The sequence below is a fragment of the Anoplopoma fimbria genome, chromosome 6, assembly GCF_027596085.1.
Source record: "Anoplopoma fimbria isolate UVic2021 breed Golden Eagle Sablefish chromosome 6, Afim_UVic_2022, whole genome shotgun sequence".
Classification (NCBI taxonomy): Eukaryota; Metazoa; Chordata; class Actinopteri; order Perciformes; family Anoplopomatidae; genus Anoplopoma; species Anoplopoma fimbria.
The window spans coordinates 22,846,539-22,863,076 of NC_072454.1; the positions used below are offsets into that span (position 1 = coordinate 22,846,539).

Genomic DNA, 16,538 nt, shown 5'->3' on the forward strand with positions numbered 1-16,538 from the left:
AACTCTCTAGATGGTAAGAGGGAACATTCCTGGATATTTCCGTGAGTCTCTGCACTATCGAGTACGTCATACCACATAGAACTGATCAGTGTTTTTGTGCCTTTGCAGGAACCAATGGAGAAGTCCGGCTACCTGTTGAAAATGGTGAAGACTTGGAAGAAAACATGGAAGAGACGCTGGTTCGTCCTTAAAGACGGAGAGCTGCTCTACTACAACTCACCCGTGGGTTTTATGCTTTTTTTTCTCTTCATTGTAACGCTTTATTATGAACATCGCATAATTAGATTTTTAGTGCAATTAAAAAAAATAATTAAACTTTTATATCTTCCATATATTTTTTCTTTTATATCTTTTGTGTCTTGCTATTAAATGTGGTATGAGTGGTAATTGATATACCGTTCTGTTGACAAACACTTTCTTATCCTCCCACAGAGCGACGTGATCAGGAAACCTCAGGGTCAGATCGAGGTCAACGCCACCAGCAGCATCGCCCGTGGAGAGGGAAAACAAGTCCTCCAGGTAGTTTTTTTTTTTGTCCATCCTCGAATATCTTCTCCTACAGAATTCACCCATCTTTCACCAAACCTTTTGGCTGATGTTATTTTGTCGCTGTGTGCACTGCAGGTAGTGACAGGGAAGCGCGTGTACTACCTGAAGGCCGACTCCCCCAACCTGCTGGAAGAGTGGCTGCGGGTGATGCAGAGCGTCCTCAGGGTGAAAACAGCAAGCCCCCTCTTCACCCAGCCGGATATTCGGCCCGGCATGAAGGGACTGCTCGTCAAGGTCCGACAACCTACAAATGTCACCTCAAAATATGGCTTTAAAAAAAAAAAACATATATTACTTTGCCAAAATTAAAAAGGTGTTTCACAAATATTTCTACATCTTTAGTGAAATGTGTACTCCATGGCAGGTGAAGCACGGATACTCCAAGCGTGTTTGGTGCGCTCTGATTGGCAAAACCTTGTACTATTTCCGCAGCCAGGAGGACAAGGTGAGATTCTACCTAAAATATTAAGGTTTGCAGGATGTGGGGACAGAACTGTAACGCTCAGGTCGGGTTAATGTTTTTGATGTTTTACCTAGAGTGATGTACTCTTCAGATGGACTGGGAATCTCTGAACCCCCAGCAGTTTTGGATATTTTCTGCCCCTGTCACATTTTTGCTGTCTGTAGCCTTGATTTTCTCTGCAATGTGGTGCAAAGTCCTGCACCTCTATAGAAACAACACAACTGATGCTAGAAGTTGAGGGAATTCAAAAATGTATTTTGTGCAGTATAACACAGTTACCATGCCATAAATCATTAAAATAAATTGAAAAATATTCATTATAAAATTTCCTTGATCATTTATTTAATAGAAATTAGGAAACACTGCAATCTATATATATCCAACATTTCTCAAAGTGCCCATAAGAAATACCAACGTATGAAAGAATTGGAGACTCTACGTGCTATAAACATTGAACTATTCACATTTGTATAACCTCTCCTGTCCTCTACTCAATGGACTGTGTTCAGCAGACTGCAATTCAGTCGAAGTTCCACAGATTTTTTGTCATGCAACTGTTGGTCTCAGCCGAGTCAACTATGGCTTCTTAATTGCGCTGAGGAGCTCAGAATTTAATGTTTTTTACAGGACTTGGTTAGACCAAAAGGTTTATTTGTGGCGAGATTTTAAATGAGACATGCAGAATAAAAGGACTTTGATGAAATATCCCAATTTTAAGTTTTGATTTTGGGCGCTTTTCTGAAAAGCTTTTCTCGCACATGAGGTGTTCAATGACTGTCGGAAGTATGACAATCTGACCATAATGGTGGTTTTTACAGCTTCTGGCTAGGATAAAGTGTGTAGTTTTGGCGAATGTTTGAATAAAACATGCTTTTCAATCAGTTACATTGTAAATAATTAAACAGGAAGTAGCTTGAGTTCAGAGGTGCAACGCAAAAGCTGTTCCCTTTTATTTCAGTGTGTTCTTGTGTGTGCTCTCAGTTCCCCCTGGGTCAGATTAAGCTGTATGAGGCCCGGGTGGAGGAGGTGGACAGGTCGAGGGACTCAGGGGACGACCCAAAGACGTGTGGGCAGGGCTTACAGGATGCACCGTTCACCATCGCCGTCCATCCACAAGAGCAAGGGCCCACCTACCTGCTCATCGAGTCCCGCCATGAAAAGGTCAGCGTTGCTCCCGAAGTTCTTCTTTTTCTTTTTGTCGTTTCAATTTTATTGCTCTGCACTTCCATGTTGAGTCAAGTCAATTTTATTATACAACCAATGCAAAAATTGGACTATTTATAAATTGAAATCTGATCTGACCTGATTTTGTTCTCATAAGAATATTAAAATGTTTATTCCATGTGCCTCTCGTATCACTGATATTAATGTGTTTGGCTCTGCAGGATTCGTGGCTCTACCATCTGTCTGTGGCAGCGGGCACCACAGTGGGCAAAGTGGGCACTGAGTTCGAACAACTGGTGGGAAAACTCTTCCAACTGGATGGAGATCCAAGTAAAAATTTCTTACAAGTTAATTTATTTTTTGTTGTGTCTTGGATTGGGATTTGCTTATAGCCTTTGGAAACCCATTTGCCATAGTAAAATACAAAACAATACGACTTGTGATGAAAAAAAAGATCCTGTAGTCTTTGTAATCAGTGGTATATTAATGACCTAATATCTATATAGATAGCTTCTTTCTTTTTTTTTTACGGAAAAAAAAATCTGTTTCATAGATCATATTACATCATACAAAGATTCACAATGTTAACCAACATAAAAGGGAGTAGACCGTTTCTGGGTGAAATGTAATTCGAAAAAAAAAATCCATTGATACTCAATGTGTAAACAATTAAAGCATTTTTGATCTTGCTTGCTTTGTCTGATGCAAAAGTGAGGAATTTGTCTCCCTATTAAATACAGCCCTAAACTAGAGTGTTTTTAAAAACATCATCATAAACCAGAGTTTTATGATACAAATCAGTGAATTCCTTTTTTCCTGTTCTTGTTTTTATTTAACAAACAAAACAAGATGTGGCCAAAAAGGTACTGGTCTTAAAAATCTCCATATGAGTTCAGGGTGTACATGCAGTATGACTTTCCCCCTCTGTTTGTCACGTAACTTTTGTTCGTTCATAGTTATTCTAAGTATTTAATACTGTAGATCTTTTTTCTGTCTCTTGAAAGGAGCACGTTGTATTTTTATTAATTTGTATTACATGTTCTTATTATTACCTTTAACAAGCAGTCTGTCTCTCTTTCTCTCAGACTCCCAGACCTGGAGACATCCCATGTTGTGTTTCAGTAAGGAAGCCCTGTTGTCTCCTCTCACCACCCTGCCCTCACAAGCTCTGCAGACCGAGGCCGTTAAACTCTTTAAGGCACACACACACACACACACACACACACACACACACACACACACACACACACACACACACACACACACACACACACACACACACACACACACGTACACATAGCATTGATATGCATTTTTGTCCGCAATCAAAGCGTGATACCTCCTTTTGCATCCATCTTTATAAACCCTAACCCCTCATCTCTCCTCAGACTTGTCAGCTTTTCATCAACGTGGCCATCGACGCTCCGGCCATCGACTACCACGTCTCGCTGGCCCAGAGTGCCTTGCAGGTGTGCCTGGCCCACCCCGAGCTTCAGAACGAGTTCTTCTGCCAGCTCATCAAGCAGACCCGGAGGAGGCAGCCGCACGGCCACCCGGGTCCCCTGCAGGTGTGCTTCCTCACCACGCGATGGCAGCGATGGTCCTGATATTTGAATGTGCAGGGTGTCGGAAAAAGCTTGGAATCATCAGGGTTTACTGAGAAAAATGTGTTGGTTTTTTAGGTGCTTATAAAAAACATGGATCCAAACAGTTAAAAATGATTTCAGTCAATATAGTTGAATAATCTCCCATATCCTATAACCAAAAAAAAAAAACAGTAACACCAGCAGAGGGCAGAAATGAAAGCACTACCTGTTAGTTTCAAAAGAGATGTAAAACAGGATTTAAAGAAAGCAGAATGAGTCATAACACAGTCTGGTGGCTCCTTTGTGAAAGCTTGCATGAATGAACTCAGTGTCTGATCAACAGGATCAAAACCAATAACAATTGTTCCACAGTGAAACAAAAAACTGCAGTTTTTCAATCCGTCTCCCACATGTTGAACTGATGCTTCTGGTGTTTTCTATGCACATTTTCTTTCTAATATTTGTGACAGGTGTTCTGACCTTGTTCTTTTGTATCATTCTTTAGGGCTGGCAGTTTCTAGCCCTGTGTGTCGGACTGTTTCTGCCTCAGCATCCGTTCCTCTGGCTGCTTCAGGTTCACCTCAAAAGACACGGAGACTCCAGGTGAGAAAACACCAGGGGTCCCGAAAGTTAGCATGCAACATAACCTTTGCAAACATAATCATTTAGAAACACCCCCAAAAAATGAGAAAAAAACATGATCAAGTCTGGGAATCTTGTTTGTACTTAGTGGTTCATTATTTCCACATTAAACTATTTTACCTATAACATGTTAGGTAGATTCCCAGAACCAATGTTTTGTTTGGTTCAACATTTACTTTGCATTGAGTAGAAAAAACATCCCGTGTGAGAGTCTGGAACCTGAGAATGTTTCAAGTTTTTGCTTGAAAACTGAATCGATTATCACACAAATTGTCAGTTTATATTCTGGCGGTCGACTAAAATAACCTTTTCTGTGCTGGGCCCTGAGTTGTCTTACATACTACACTAAGATAAAATATGTGGGGTTATCATGGAGCCAGCCATGATAACACAGTATTCCTCTCTGTGGGTCTGCTTCACAGAAGTATATTCCAGATAATAGCGCCTGTCACTGTGTGTTGCGGTGCATATATTTAAATACAATTTGGCTGCTCCTTCCATTTCCTCTTGCAAGGGATATACTGAATGGTAAATCAACTTGAATTAAATTTATATACCTCAGTTTAGTGATATATAGTACTCTATGTATAATAACCACCTCTCGAGGAGATTTGTGACTGTATATATGAAGTGGACGTAGTCACTGTGACGTTAACCATTTTTTTGTGAACTGCGTTTTGAAGTCTCGAGTTCTACATTTGGCCATCGCCATCTTGTTTTTTGACTGTCACCATCTTGGTTTTCGGCCATCGCCATTTTGGTATTGGTTGTTGCCATTTTGGTTTTGGTTGTTGCCATCTTGTTTTTTGTTTTCTATGACATCTTGGCTTTTTGCAACCAGAAGGGACACGAGAGGGTGGAGCTAAGTATAACCTAACGCTGAATCAGACATTTTTAAGCGAGCAAAATGGTACAATTAACTTTCATGAACTGTAAATGCACTGCGAAAGGGGTTACATTTCTAAGATGACTGTAAAACGTTGCGGAAATGACCTGTTAATCCCAAGGTAGCTTCGCTCAAAAGCATGCCCTGCTTTATGGTCTATTAAAGTTAAAGTAACAACATATAGGGATCTGTTGTTTCTGATAAATGTGTGTGATAATGGGATCATTTAGTGAACACAGCAACATTATTCAGATGGACGGTATGTAATTGTCCTTGGTGTGAATACTACTTCTATACCACTGTATCCTCAGGACCGAGGTGGGTAAGTATGCCATCTACTGCCAGCGCTCCATGGAGCGGACCCAGCAGAAGGGCGAGAGGCAGGCCAGGCCGTCCCGTATGGAGATCCTGTCAATACTACTGAGGAATCCCTATCATCACTCCCTGCCGTTCAGCGTCCCTGTCCACTTCCTCAATAACACCTACCAGGTAGTAATACACCACACAGGATAGATCATCATAATAACAGCAGTGGCTCCTTCAAAGCTAGTTCATGCTTACAGTTTTTTGCACTTCACTACTTCATTCTCACACCGTAGCCTCAAGTCACTAACAGTTTACACATAAACGGTCCGCTGTAAAGAGTCAGTGTGTTTATTGTGCAGGTCATACTCGTGTGCCCATGCTTCAAATTCCCTTTACCACTATCTACCTGTACGCTCTGAGTCAAGGTTTCTCTTGAGGGAGTGTTTGTTTTTGTCACTCCCTGTCTCTCTCTCTCTCTGTATAATTGCTGAAAGTGTTGACATCATGGCCTAGATGCCTAGTATCAGCTCTGGACTTACATAAATCTGATTCATGACCTGTCTGACTAAATAACAATAACAAAGAACATATTGCCATATGATTGCCATAAAGTGTTGTAGTATCAATTGTTATCATGCTGTTGGTCCCAAAACATTTCTTCAAACGCCATCATTAGGTCAAAACTTTAGTTTGTCCTTTAACACTTTAGCCTCAGCTGTACTGTGTGTTAGGTGCTAAGTAGCAATCGTTAGGATTAGGGCTACCCCCCCCCTTAGTTGATTAATCGACTAATCGGTTGTTTTGGTGTTAGTCGACCGAGATTTCTATAGGTCGATTAGCCGTCTGAATGACTTATTTAAAAGAAACTTACGAGCACATATCTGGGAAACACACAAAATAAAGTGATGATTTTACAGAGCTCAGTTTTACAGATCTGTCGATTAAATGATCTGAACCATTAGTTGTCAAAATCGTATGAGTGTTGGACGACTTTGGAATTGATTTGGTCGAGTACAGCCCTTTGCAGCATGCTTACAGTCTAAGCTTGAATTGTTAATGCACAACTATGCCTAAGAAAGCCACCCAGAGCTGTTTCTTCTTAGATGAGAAGATGACAGTAAAAATACTTCCATTTATCTTCTGAACTTTAACATGTTAGCACTGTCATGGTGACCATGTTAACTTGCTGATGTTAGCATTTATCTTAAAGCCTCACTGTGCCTAAGTAAAAAAAAAAAAAAAAAAAAAAAAAGGAGCTTAACTGTCATGATCACCGTCATAAATTGCATTCCCATAGGTGGTGAGCTTCGATGCTTCGACCACAGTGGACGAGTTCCAGTGTCGCCTCAACCAGGACACGGGCATAAGGAAAATGGGGCTATCTGGTTTCAGCCTGTACACCGATGACCCCACCGGACGAGAGCTGGAGCACTGCATCCAAGGAGGCATCAAGGTGCACCTTCTATTTATGCGATTCTTACTTTTTTTAAGAGATAGGCATAGTTCCTTTTCCCGACACTTTAAGCAAATCTGTCATCTTCATGTCCCCCGTAGATTTGTGACATCATCTCCAAATGGGAGCAGGCCTCTAAGGAGCAGAACACCGGCAAGTCTGAAAACACCAGGACGGTCCGCCTCACCTACAAGAACAGGTAAAGAAGGACCCAGCTGTTTGCCTCCCTCATCCTCTCCTTCTCTTTGCTTCTTTTTTTTTTTACTTTTTTAAGACCTCTGTCCTTTCCATCCGCAGGCTATACTTCTCTCTCCAGGTCAGGGGGGAGTCAGAGAGGGAGAGGTTGCTGCTGGCGTATCAGACGAATGAGGCCATTGTAGCGGGACACTTCCCTGTCAATAAGGAGTTGGCTCTGGAGATGGCTGCCCTGCTGGCCCAGGTCTGAAAGTTACTTTTTTTTTTTTGCTGACATTATTATTTATCTTTTAACTGTTTCGAATATGTCCTGGCATTAATTGTATATGTCATTTACAGTGACAAATATTTCACCTAATGTGTTTGTGTTCAGGTGGAGTTTGGGGACTTTGAGCGACCTTTCTCGGCCCCTGGACCAGCCCAGACCAAGTCTAACCAAACCCTGAAGCAGGTCCTGGACAGATTCTACCCTAAACATTACCGCAGGACTACGTCCGAGCAGCAGCTCAGGTACTGGATCACACTGAAGACTGGCTCAGTCTACACACATCTCCCGATTTTATTTTTTTTTTCTGATGGCGAAAGTAGTCTAATTCTACTGTTAAGTTTCTAATTTCAAAATGAACACTGTTGCATATAATGGATTGTGGCAATCGAATGTTTATGATGGAGCTACCCACCCCCACTCATTCCTTTTCAGGCAACTGCTGCAGCGTCTCTCCGCCCGCTGGGCCTCCCTCAGGGGTCGAAGTTCCTCCGAGTGTGTGAGGATCTACCTGACAGTTGCCAGGAAGTGGCCTTTCTTTGGTGCCAAATTATTTGAAGCAGAAGTAAGTGTGTGTGTGTGTGTGTGTGTGTGTGTGTGTGTGTGTGTGTGTGTGTGTGTGTGTGTGTGTGTGTGTGTGTGTGTGTGTGTGTGTGTGTGTGTGTGTGTGTGTGTGTGTGAACTGCAATCTCTTTTTTATTGAGGTTATTTTATCATCAGCCTAGAGACAACCTTGATATAAAAGCTGTGCATTCCAGAATGACAAAAAGCAAATGTCAGAGTTTATTACATTACATTACATTACAGTCATTTAGCAGACGCTTTTATCCAAAGCGACTTACAGGAAGTGTATTCAACATAGGTATTCAAGAGAACTACTAGTCACCAGAAGTCATAAGTGCATCTCCTTTCTTAAACAAGCATCTAAAAGCATAAACCAGAGCAAAAGTATAGTGCAGAAGCAAATTAATACGAATACAATAAGTGCAACAAACTAATACGAATACAATAAGTGCAACAAGCTAATACGAATACAATAAGTGCTAAGTGGAAGGTTCAGGGTAGTACTTCTTGAAGAGGTGAGTTTTCAGCCCGCGCCGAAAGATGGGCAGCGACTCTGCTGCTACATCTTTAATGTGATCTATCACCAAACAAACAAAAAAAGGAACATTTTATGTAGAACATTAAATAAAAACCAACTAAATAACACATTTCTGTGTACAGAAAAGAAGGAAGTGAGAAAGGACTGTGAAGTGCATTTTTTGTATTGTTGTTACCTACCTCCAGCACACACCGAGACATATTCCAATTAATGTTTCACAGACATGGTAATAAATTATTTAATTTTGCAGAAGGAAATAGTCCACAACCTTCAGTTTGATGTCAACTTCACATCTTTTTAGTTTTTTGACTGCATTTTGCGGGAGTTGTGACGCTATCGTGGTGACAAAATCTGTCCACGGACACACAGGCAGAAAGAAAAAACACCTGGATAAGTACTAGAAACCTCGTCTGTGGTAGTCCCCGCTACAATGGGTGCCTACAGGACCACATTTCCTCATGATGACTCACACACATCTACTGACATGGTGAAAACAACACCAGTGTCGGATGATAATTAGCACCTCGCTGACAAAGCATCAACAAAATCTGTTGGTACTGTGCTCCTAAAGGGGGTTTCCAAAGTTTTAGGTCACTGACAAACATCCAGCGATGTCCCAGCTGCGACTGTGGTAAGTTTTCAGCGCTGTAAAGTACAGGCTGCAGGATGATTCAATAACAGGCATTGTTGTGCTTGTAAATAGTTTAGTCCACTAACATCTATACAGCATACAGTGCGTCCACTTCATGTGTTTCCACTTTGTTGAGGATAAAGAACAGTGACATTGTAATATTATTGTGTAGCATACTGCTCGGATGTACTATATGTTATATATCATATCGTTGTATGGTATGAAAATTAATTAGGAATGATCTCTCTTCTTGTTTTTAGTGCATCACTCCCTCTCCTGAGCAGGGTGCACGCGTTTGGCTGGCGGTGCATGAAGATGGCATCAGCATTCTGGAGAACAACTCGGTTGTAAGCGTCTCCGGTGTTTATCCTCCCAGCAACTGTCCAGACATGAATTCCTGGCCTTGATTCACGTTGTGTTTAACCCTCTTCATTAGAATCTTGTCAAATATCCGTTCATCTGTGTGTTCAGAAGCCGCTGGCGTCCCACTCATACAAGAACCTGATGACGTTTGGGGGCTGCAAACAGGACTTCATGCTGGTTGTCGGACAGAGCATCGGTGGCAACGCCGGCAAAGACAAACCCACGGAGAAACATCTGTTTGCGACCGACGCCTCCAAGGTTAGCGTGAGATGAACCCTTTTGTCCACCCTCCTCATGCTGGTTTGATACAGTTTCGCTGGATTCGTCTTTGCCCGTTTAAGCTCTCATAGAACCAGGCTTAGAACCAATCTTTCGAGAGAATCTTATCTTTACTGACCAACAGGGGGTGATTCCTCGTGTAGCTAAAAAGAAGACAGAATGTGTGGAAGTCTATGAGAAAATGACCCTACTTCTAACTTGATTTATTACCTCAGTAAACATTGTAAACATGAGTTTATGGTCTCAATCTCTAGTTTTAAGTCTTCTTCTATACAGCATGATGTTCATTTAGTAAATGATGCTCCATTTAGAGTCAAATAGACCATAAAGCAGGGGATGCTTTAGGGTGAGCTTACTGTGATTGACAGGTTGCTGTGAGGGCCGTATCAGGCAACTCTACGTCATTCTGAATATGGTGACATCCGTTCATACGTTGCAAAAAAACCTAGATATCGGCGGTGAAATCTCCAAACTCGGCTTCATAACCGCCGTCCGAAAACCAATGGGGGACGTCATGATGACTACGTGCACTTCTGATATACAGTCTGTGCATAGAACGAAATGAAACTTTTGCTTTGCATCGTTGCATGGTGATGTTATACATTAACCGCAGTTGCAATGCCCACATTCGCAATGACTATGGCCTTGTTCGTCTGCACACCTCGTCCTAACACACAGGTTGCGAATGGACTCCAGCTAATATAACTCATCATTCGGGCTGGAAAGTGTTGGAAAGTGTAGCTAGCTTGCTAACTAATTAGCTAATTTCTATATGAGTGAATAATGAAACTTTGCTCAGCAGGCTGGAGTCTTTCTGTTGAAACATGAGATTCAAGTTTTTATAAATGTATGTATACACAATTTTATGTTCAATGGAGAAAACTGTAAAACAGCATTTTTTTCCCCTTTCATGTCGCCATAGACACCCAGCTCGTAACACTGCACTTAAATATACATATTGCAATACTTTCATCAGTGGGCCATGGGCTCAATCACCATTGTGTTACCTTTGATAGATAGTTACTTAACATTTATTGAAATGAAAATTTCCGAGGTTGCCACTTTAAGGTTTTGTAAATAGCCTCTTCAATAATTACTAGCACTTTCCTGCCATCATTTCATTTCAAATCCTCAGCTGAAAGGGACCACATTAAGGATTTCTCAGCAAAATGTACAGTCTCTCATCCCCTCTCTCGTTGTGTTTGGTCAATAGATAAGGGAGATCACCCTCCTTGTCTCCAGTTACATCAACAGTGCTCATCAGCAGAAGGCCGCCGCCCACCACCTCTCAGCCCCGGCCCTGATGGTGGCGCAGCCCATCAGCCTGAAGAGCAAAGAGCTGAGGAGCAAATCCCCACCGGTGCTGGGACGCCCCAGCAAGACCCCCACGCTGCTGTGACGGTGCAAACTAAAAAACTCTGAGCAGTCTTCGCTTCCCTGAGCTGCCATTTTACCTAATTTCAATCTGAAAATTAAGGATTTATTCACAGCTGGACTTGATTCCATTGTCACAAAGCGCCCCTTTCTTATCAGTCCGATCCTATAGATTTGTCTCAAATGGGCTTGATTAGTGTCGCTTCTCTGCCAACTGGAAGGGATAAGCACTGTCGCCCCAAATCACGTGTGCTCCATCCAGATGAAATTGGACTTGTCCCTCTTGCATGTTTGGTATAATTTGATATGCTGATGTCGCAGCACTTAACTGATTTCTCCTGAAAGACACTATTTATTGACAGACTGAGATATTAATCTATCCGTGCTGTGCGGTACATTTGCCTTTTTGTAGGGAAGCTCTTTGAAGTACATCTTTGTTTTAGCGCACAGTCCCGCACAATGTAGAAGAGGCGATGAGGCTTTGTTAAGGAATAATTAGGAGGGTGTTTTTGTGTCTCTGTCTGTCCTCCTGTAGGGCATCAAAACCCAAACAGTGTTAGATGTTGTTGTATAATGAAGGATCGGAACAATATGACGAAAGCAGGAGGCAAGAAGCTGAAGAACACTCAGAGAGAGGGTTGTGTCGGGGCGATAAGACTAGTTTGTAAGAGGACGCCAGTTTGGACCCCATGTGCTCTTCGTTACTGAATAACCAGGAGAGCGGTGAAACTTTAATCGTGCACAAATACAGGAAGCCCTTTTCTGGAGGAATGAAACCAGCAAGATGCCACTCCGCTCTGTGTTTCACATGAAGTTGACAGGTTGATTTTAGAGGAAGGTGGTAAGAGGAAGTAGCTTGTTGAGTGAACAGGTTGATGACAATGTATTTCCGTTGCTGGTGTTCACTGTTGTGCTTGTTGGTGTGACACATAATATGAAGAACAGGACCTTTTTTTTTTTTTTTTTTTTTTTTTTTTTTTTTTTACAAAAGGTACTTAAATAAAAGGGGTGATTTCCCCTCCCAGTATTATCTTCAGCCTGTATACAGTGAGGTGTTATATTTATTTGTCATATAAAATAGAATAAGTTTTAAATAAGAATAATTATTGTACAATGCTCGAATAAACTAAACTACAGGAACAAGGCTACTGGTTTCACTGCGGGTAAAATGTGTAATAAATATAAACAATCCATGCCCACTGGGCAGCTGCCAGAATTCATAGAAACCACAACAGTCGGATACTCAGATTTTCCTTCTTCCTGCAGTTTCTCCCCCGTCCCGGTTTCGTCATTGTCACAGATGGGACTGACGTGTTGATACCTGCAACAGGTCCCTGACACGCCTCATTCCTGCAGTCTTTCACAGAGGGAGAGGGGGGAGGACATACGATACCCAACCCTTCTGAGCTAGTTAGAGATATGCTTTGTTGCCGTGGAGACAGTGTTGGGGGAGGGGAGGTCCCACGGGGGAGAAAAACTGGGTGAGGCTGAAGAACTCAGACATAAAAGACAAATGATTGATGGCAAACGCTCTGCTGTCTAGTAAAGTGCCTTATCGAAACTGTAGAAATGGAGAAGAATTACACAGGAAGTCCATGGCGTGTTTGGCGAATCACATGTAATCCTGATATGTGCTTTCAAAGTAAAGTTAACCAGTCAGTTAAGCTGTATGCATCTGTTTTTTTCACTGCGATGCCTTCGTGTCGCTCAGGAAAAACAAAGAATTGACCGTCAGTGGGGACTACTGTGTGTTTATAAGGGACTGCTAAGTGCTGGCTTCAGCTGGATCACACACACACACACACAGAACCATGCGTGACAGGATATCCCAGCTTTATTTTTCCCCCACCACAGTTTTACTGACATTTTTTCATTCATTGCCAACCAAAGACACCCATTTCCAGGTTGTCACAACACTGCCATGAATGAGCAGGAACCTGATTGACTGGTTAAACGCAAATCCAAACAGTTTCAGGAGGTAGAGCAAAAACTAGAACAATTTAACTCCCGCTACACTTAACAGGTGTTGGCGCATTCTCACATTCCTAAAGTCTGAGCTTAAACACATCTTTCTCTGCATTCATGCAGGTGGAGAAGATATCATGATAAATAAGTGTTGTGAGCCTTGAAAAGCAGGGGTTAAAAGTTTCCATCAAAGAAAAACAATACCAGGACAGTGACGCACCCAAGACAGGGCTGCCACACCCTCAGAAACAAACTCATCTGGGTAGGAAACCTGTCTCATGTAAACAAGGCTAATTTCAACCCAAGCAGCCATCTTGTGGGCGAGACCAAATGGAAGTCAGAAGTTGGTGAGGGGCATGTCCATGTACTGTAACCATTAGAACACACCTTGTGTTTGCATTGTCTTTAAGTATCAGCAGAACTATTTGATCATTAGGACTAGAAAAGCACCTCTAGTTCCCTTCCCCCCATATGATCGGCTGTACTTTTCCCATTTTCCCAACCCTTACATCACAAAAAAAAACCCTGCACCACATCAGTGTCTTTCAAAAGATTTTATTAAAAACATTTAGACAAAACACATTAGTAGGTAGGAAACTGTACAATCTACGAGGCGGAATTTAGACCAATCGACACGCTCTGACATTAAAATGCGGCATTTGACAGGCATGTTTTTAAAAAGCACAGTTCTTTATGGCATATAGATGGACAATGCGTTTAGACTTCACACAATTCATAAATAAATGGCAGCACCTGCTGTGCCATGAAAATACACAAAAGAAAAAAAGCAAGTTGTTTGTTACAATCTGTATTCCTCAAGTAAAATGTTTGGTTTTTTTTGTTTGTTTTAAAATGGCACACTCCCACTACAAAAAATAAAATTTAAAAAAAATCCAAAAAGGTGATTTATAAGCCGACTCTTCTAGATCCCGCTGCGATGAAGACTTTACATGGCCTCCATTTCTCTTTGCTGAAAATAAAGATTAATAAAAAGGTTGTTAAAACAGTCTTTGGTGCAAGAAGTAGTAGAATAAGAAATAGTTTGAGTCACAGGAAGTTCAACTCACTTGGGTTTTCTTGTATCTCTGATTCTGTCGCTTTTTGGCGAAGAACTGCACAAAAAGAAAAGAGAAAAATTAGAACACATACTGATAATCTTAAAAATATGCGCTTAAGCCGAATAAAGGACAAGACATTCATGTAAAAACCCACTCACCAGGACCAGCAGGCCGGCGACCACGGCCAGCACCACCACAACGATGACGGCAATGATTCCTCCCGACAGGTTCTTCATGGTGAAGGTCGGGGGCTCCTCGTCCACGTAGTACACCAGAATGTTCTTCATCTCCAGCATCTGGCCGCCCACAACGGGCGCAAACTTTTCCGGGTTCGAGAACAGGGGAAGCACCTTCACCTGCGTAAACAGCAGAAATAATAACAGGGGTCAGCCAATGGGGCCTCTCTTTAATCAATCTGATTTAAACAACTTAAAAGAAACATACATCTTTCTCCATGTAGTAGGCCATTTGGGTCAGGTCATTCGTGCGATCCCCCTTCTGCTTCTTCACGTCCACCACAATCAAGCTGGCATCTGCATCGTACTGCGGCAAGAAAGACAGGACGCTTTGTTAGTCAGGTACTTTTTGGAAATGCCTTTCTGACAATGACATACATAAAAATGCATTTCTTTTTAAATTTAAAAACTGGACACTCACCTCGACTTCAGCCACCATGTCCTTGTTGAAGTTCTTGTAACGTTTGTTAATGGCATCGGAAATGGCACTGTTTTCGGGAAATAAGACATTTTCAGAAATTACAATTGTGGAATATTGATACTCGGATATCAACACCGCAGATTTGTTTTCATTCAAAATGGGGGCAGTTAAATGTACTCACGCTTTCAGATTGGCGGGTTTGAGTGGAGTTGTCAACTCTTTGTGTGTCAGCTGAAGACGGACCCAGCTGAAGGGGGGAAAAAACAAAATGAGACAAACGGTTAACATTTAGCGCCGCACATTGACGCTGCTCATCCACACTGACGGGCAAACAACACTCACTTGGTCTCCACCAGCTTATCACACTTGAGGTCCTTGTCTCCCTTGTCGGTACGACGAACGCCGGCGCTGTTGACGCACCAGCACTCCTCTGTGTTGTTGCACTGCCTGGCCTTAAACTTGCCGTCGGTCTCGCAATCCGGGTCGTAGATTCCGTCGTTGTCCACGAAGGCCGTCTCCACCGGCTTTCCTCCCAAAATGCGTGTGTCCAGGTTCTTTTTTGCCCGGTACATCTCAGCCTTCATCAAGAAGCACTTGGGGATCACTGAAGGGTGGGGCAGCAAAATAAGGCAGTTGTGAGAAAGCAACGAAACAATATCCTGCAAAGAAAAACCCATACAGGCTTGATCACAGCATACAGGTGTTGTACTTACATGCATTGCAGTCCAGCAGTTGCTTTTCGCCATTGCCGACCAGAAGGTCGCACCGGCATGATGGTTCAGTCCCTTCGCAGTTGGCCCACTTCATAGTGCCACATGTACCTAAAATAATTTAAAAATAAATAAATAAACAAACAGGAGGACCATGGGTTTGTCAGGACATAAACACAATTTACACCATCAATATCAAATTAGGTAACCACATCAAGAACTGTAAGCAATTAGAGTGCATATCAAGTTAAATATCACTCAATGTTTCAAATATCTAATGGCTCAACTTTTAACATCACTACACTTTGTTTGACAATATGCCACATTAAGTGGACAGAGGCCAATAGTGAGACTGACTAGAGGTAAGCCTGGTTGGTGAAGGGTTTATTGTATTGTCTGTTATACAGCCCTGTAAACAGAGGAGGCCGAGCACAGCAGGTAGACTAGCAGGTTTACACCTGGGCCCAGAGAGGAACAAATCCTCCCCACCCCCACACAACAACCACACAACCAAACTACCTGCGTTTGACAAACAAATACCTTACTTCTGTTTTCCCCCCACCACCACTCGAAAACAAATGTCACTTTATCCGAGCAAAGGTTACACTTTAGGTGAGAAAAGTATTTATGTTAAAACACACGACGAAATAAATAAACATTCAACTTATTCATTTGTAAATAAATCTATCAAAAAGCACAAAGAAAACGCATTTGAATGACAATTAGGCGACGCTTCAGCCCAAACTGCGTTGTAATGCCTTTTCAGACTAATAAAGTTGAATAAATCAAACTACTCACAGCTTTCAGCCACCGTCGCGACGGCTACGAGAACGAGAGCAATCCACATGTTCATGTTGAAATTGAGTGAAATTGACTTATTGAAGAACAAA

General features: G+C 42.0%; 2 protein-coding genes across 2 annotated transcripts in view; one reads left to right on the plus strand and one right to left on the minus strand.

The window, feature by feature from the left end:
- Positions 1–12,221, plus strand: part of plekhh2 (pleckstrin homology domain containing, family H (with MyTH4 domain) member 2) — a 32,524-nt gene extending 20,303 nt beyond the window's left edge. The window contains exons 13-30 of the mRNA XM_054600066.1: positions 109–222; positions 433–519; positions 625–783; positions 914–994; positions 1,994–2,173; positions 2,398–2,506; positions 3,262–3,374; positions 3,565–3,744; positions 4,268–4,365; positions 5,602–5,779; positions 6,894–7,049; positions 7,151–7,248; positions 7,347–7,488; positions 7,618–7,754; positions 7,945–8,074; positions 9,503–9,589; positions 9,714–9,863; positions 11,098–12,221. Coding sequence (XP_054456041.1) covers positions 109–222; positions 433–519; positions 625–783; positions 914–994; positions 1,994–2,173; positions 2,398–2,506; positions 3,262–3,374; positions 3,565–3,744; positions 4,268–4,365; positions 5,602–5,779; positions 6,894–7,049; positions 7,151–7,248; positions 7,347–7,488; positions 7,618–7,754; positions 7,945–8,074; positions 9,503–9,589; positions 9,714–9,863; positions 11,098–11,283 — 2,385 coding nt within the window. The 3' untranslated portion in view covers positions 11,284–12,221. The remainder of the gene's footprint in view (positions 1–108; positions 223–432; positions 520–624; positions 784–913; positions 995–1,993; positions 2,174–2,397; positions 2,507–3,261; positions 3,375–3,564; positions 3,745–4,267; positions 4,366–5,601; positions 5,780–6,893; positions 7,050–7,150; positions 7,249–7,346; positions 7,489–7,617; positions 7,755–7,944; positions 8,075–9,502; positions 9,590–9,713; positions 9,864–11,097) is intronic.
- Positions 12,222–14,050: 1,829 nt separating this feature from the next.
- epcam (epithelial cell adhesion molecule) lies at positions 14,051–16,538 on the minus strand. Its single transcript, XM_054600249.1, has 9 exons — positions 16,447–16,538; positions 15,652–15,759; positions 15,281–15,542; positions 15,120–15,185; positions 14,939–15,005; positions 14,726–14,824; positions 14,440–14,637; positions 14,291–14,335; positions 14,051–14,193 (listed from the first exon to the last, which is right to left on the minus strand). Exons 1-9 carry the CDS (start codon positions 16,499–16,501, stop codon positions 14,170–14,172), a joined length of 924 nt encoding a protein of 307 aa, XP_054456224.1. The 5' UTR covers positions 16,502–16,538; the 3' UTR covers positions 14,051–14,169.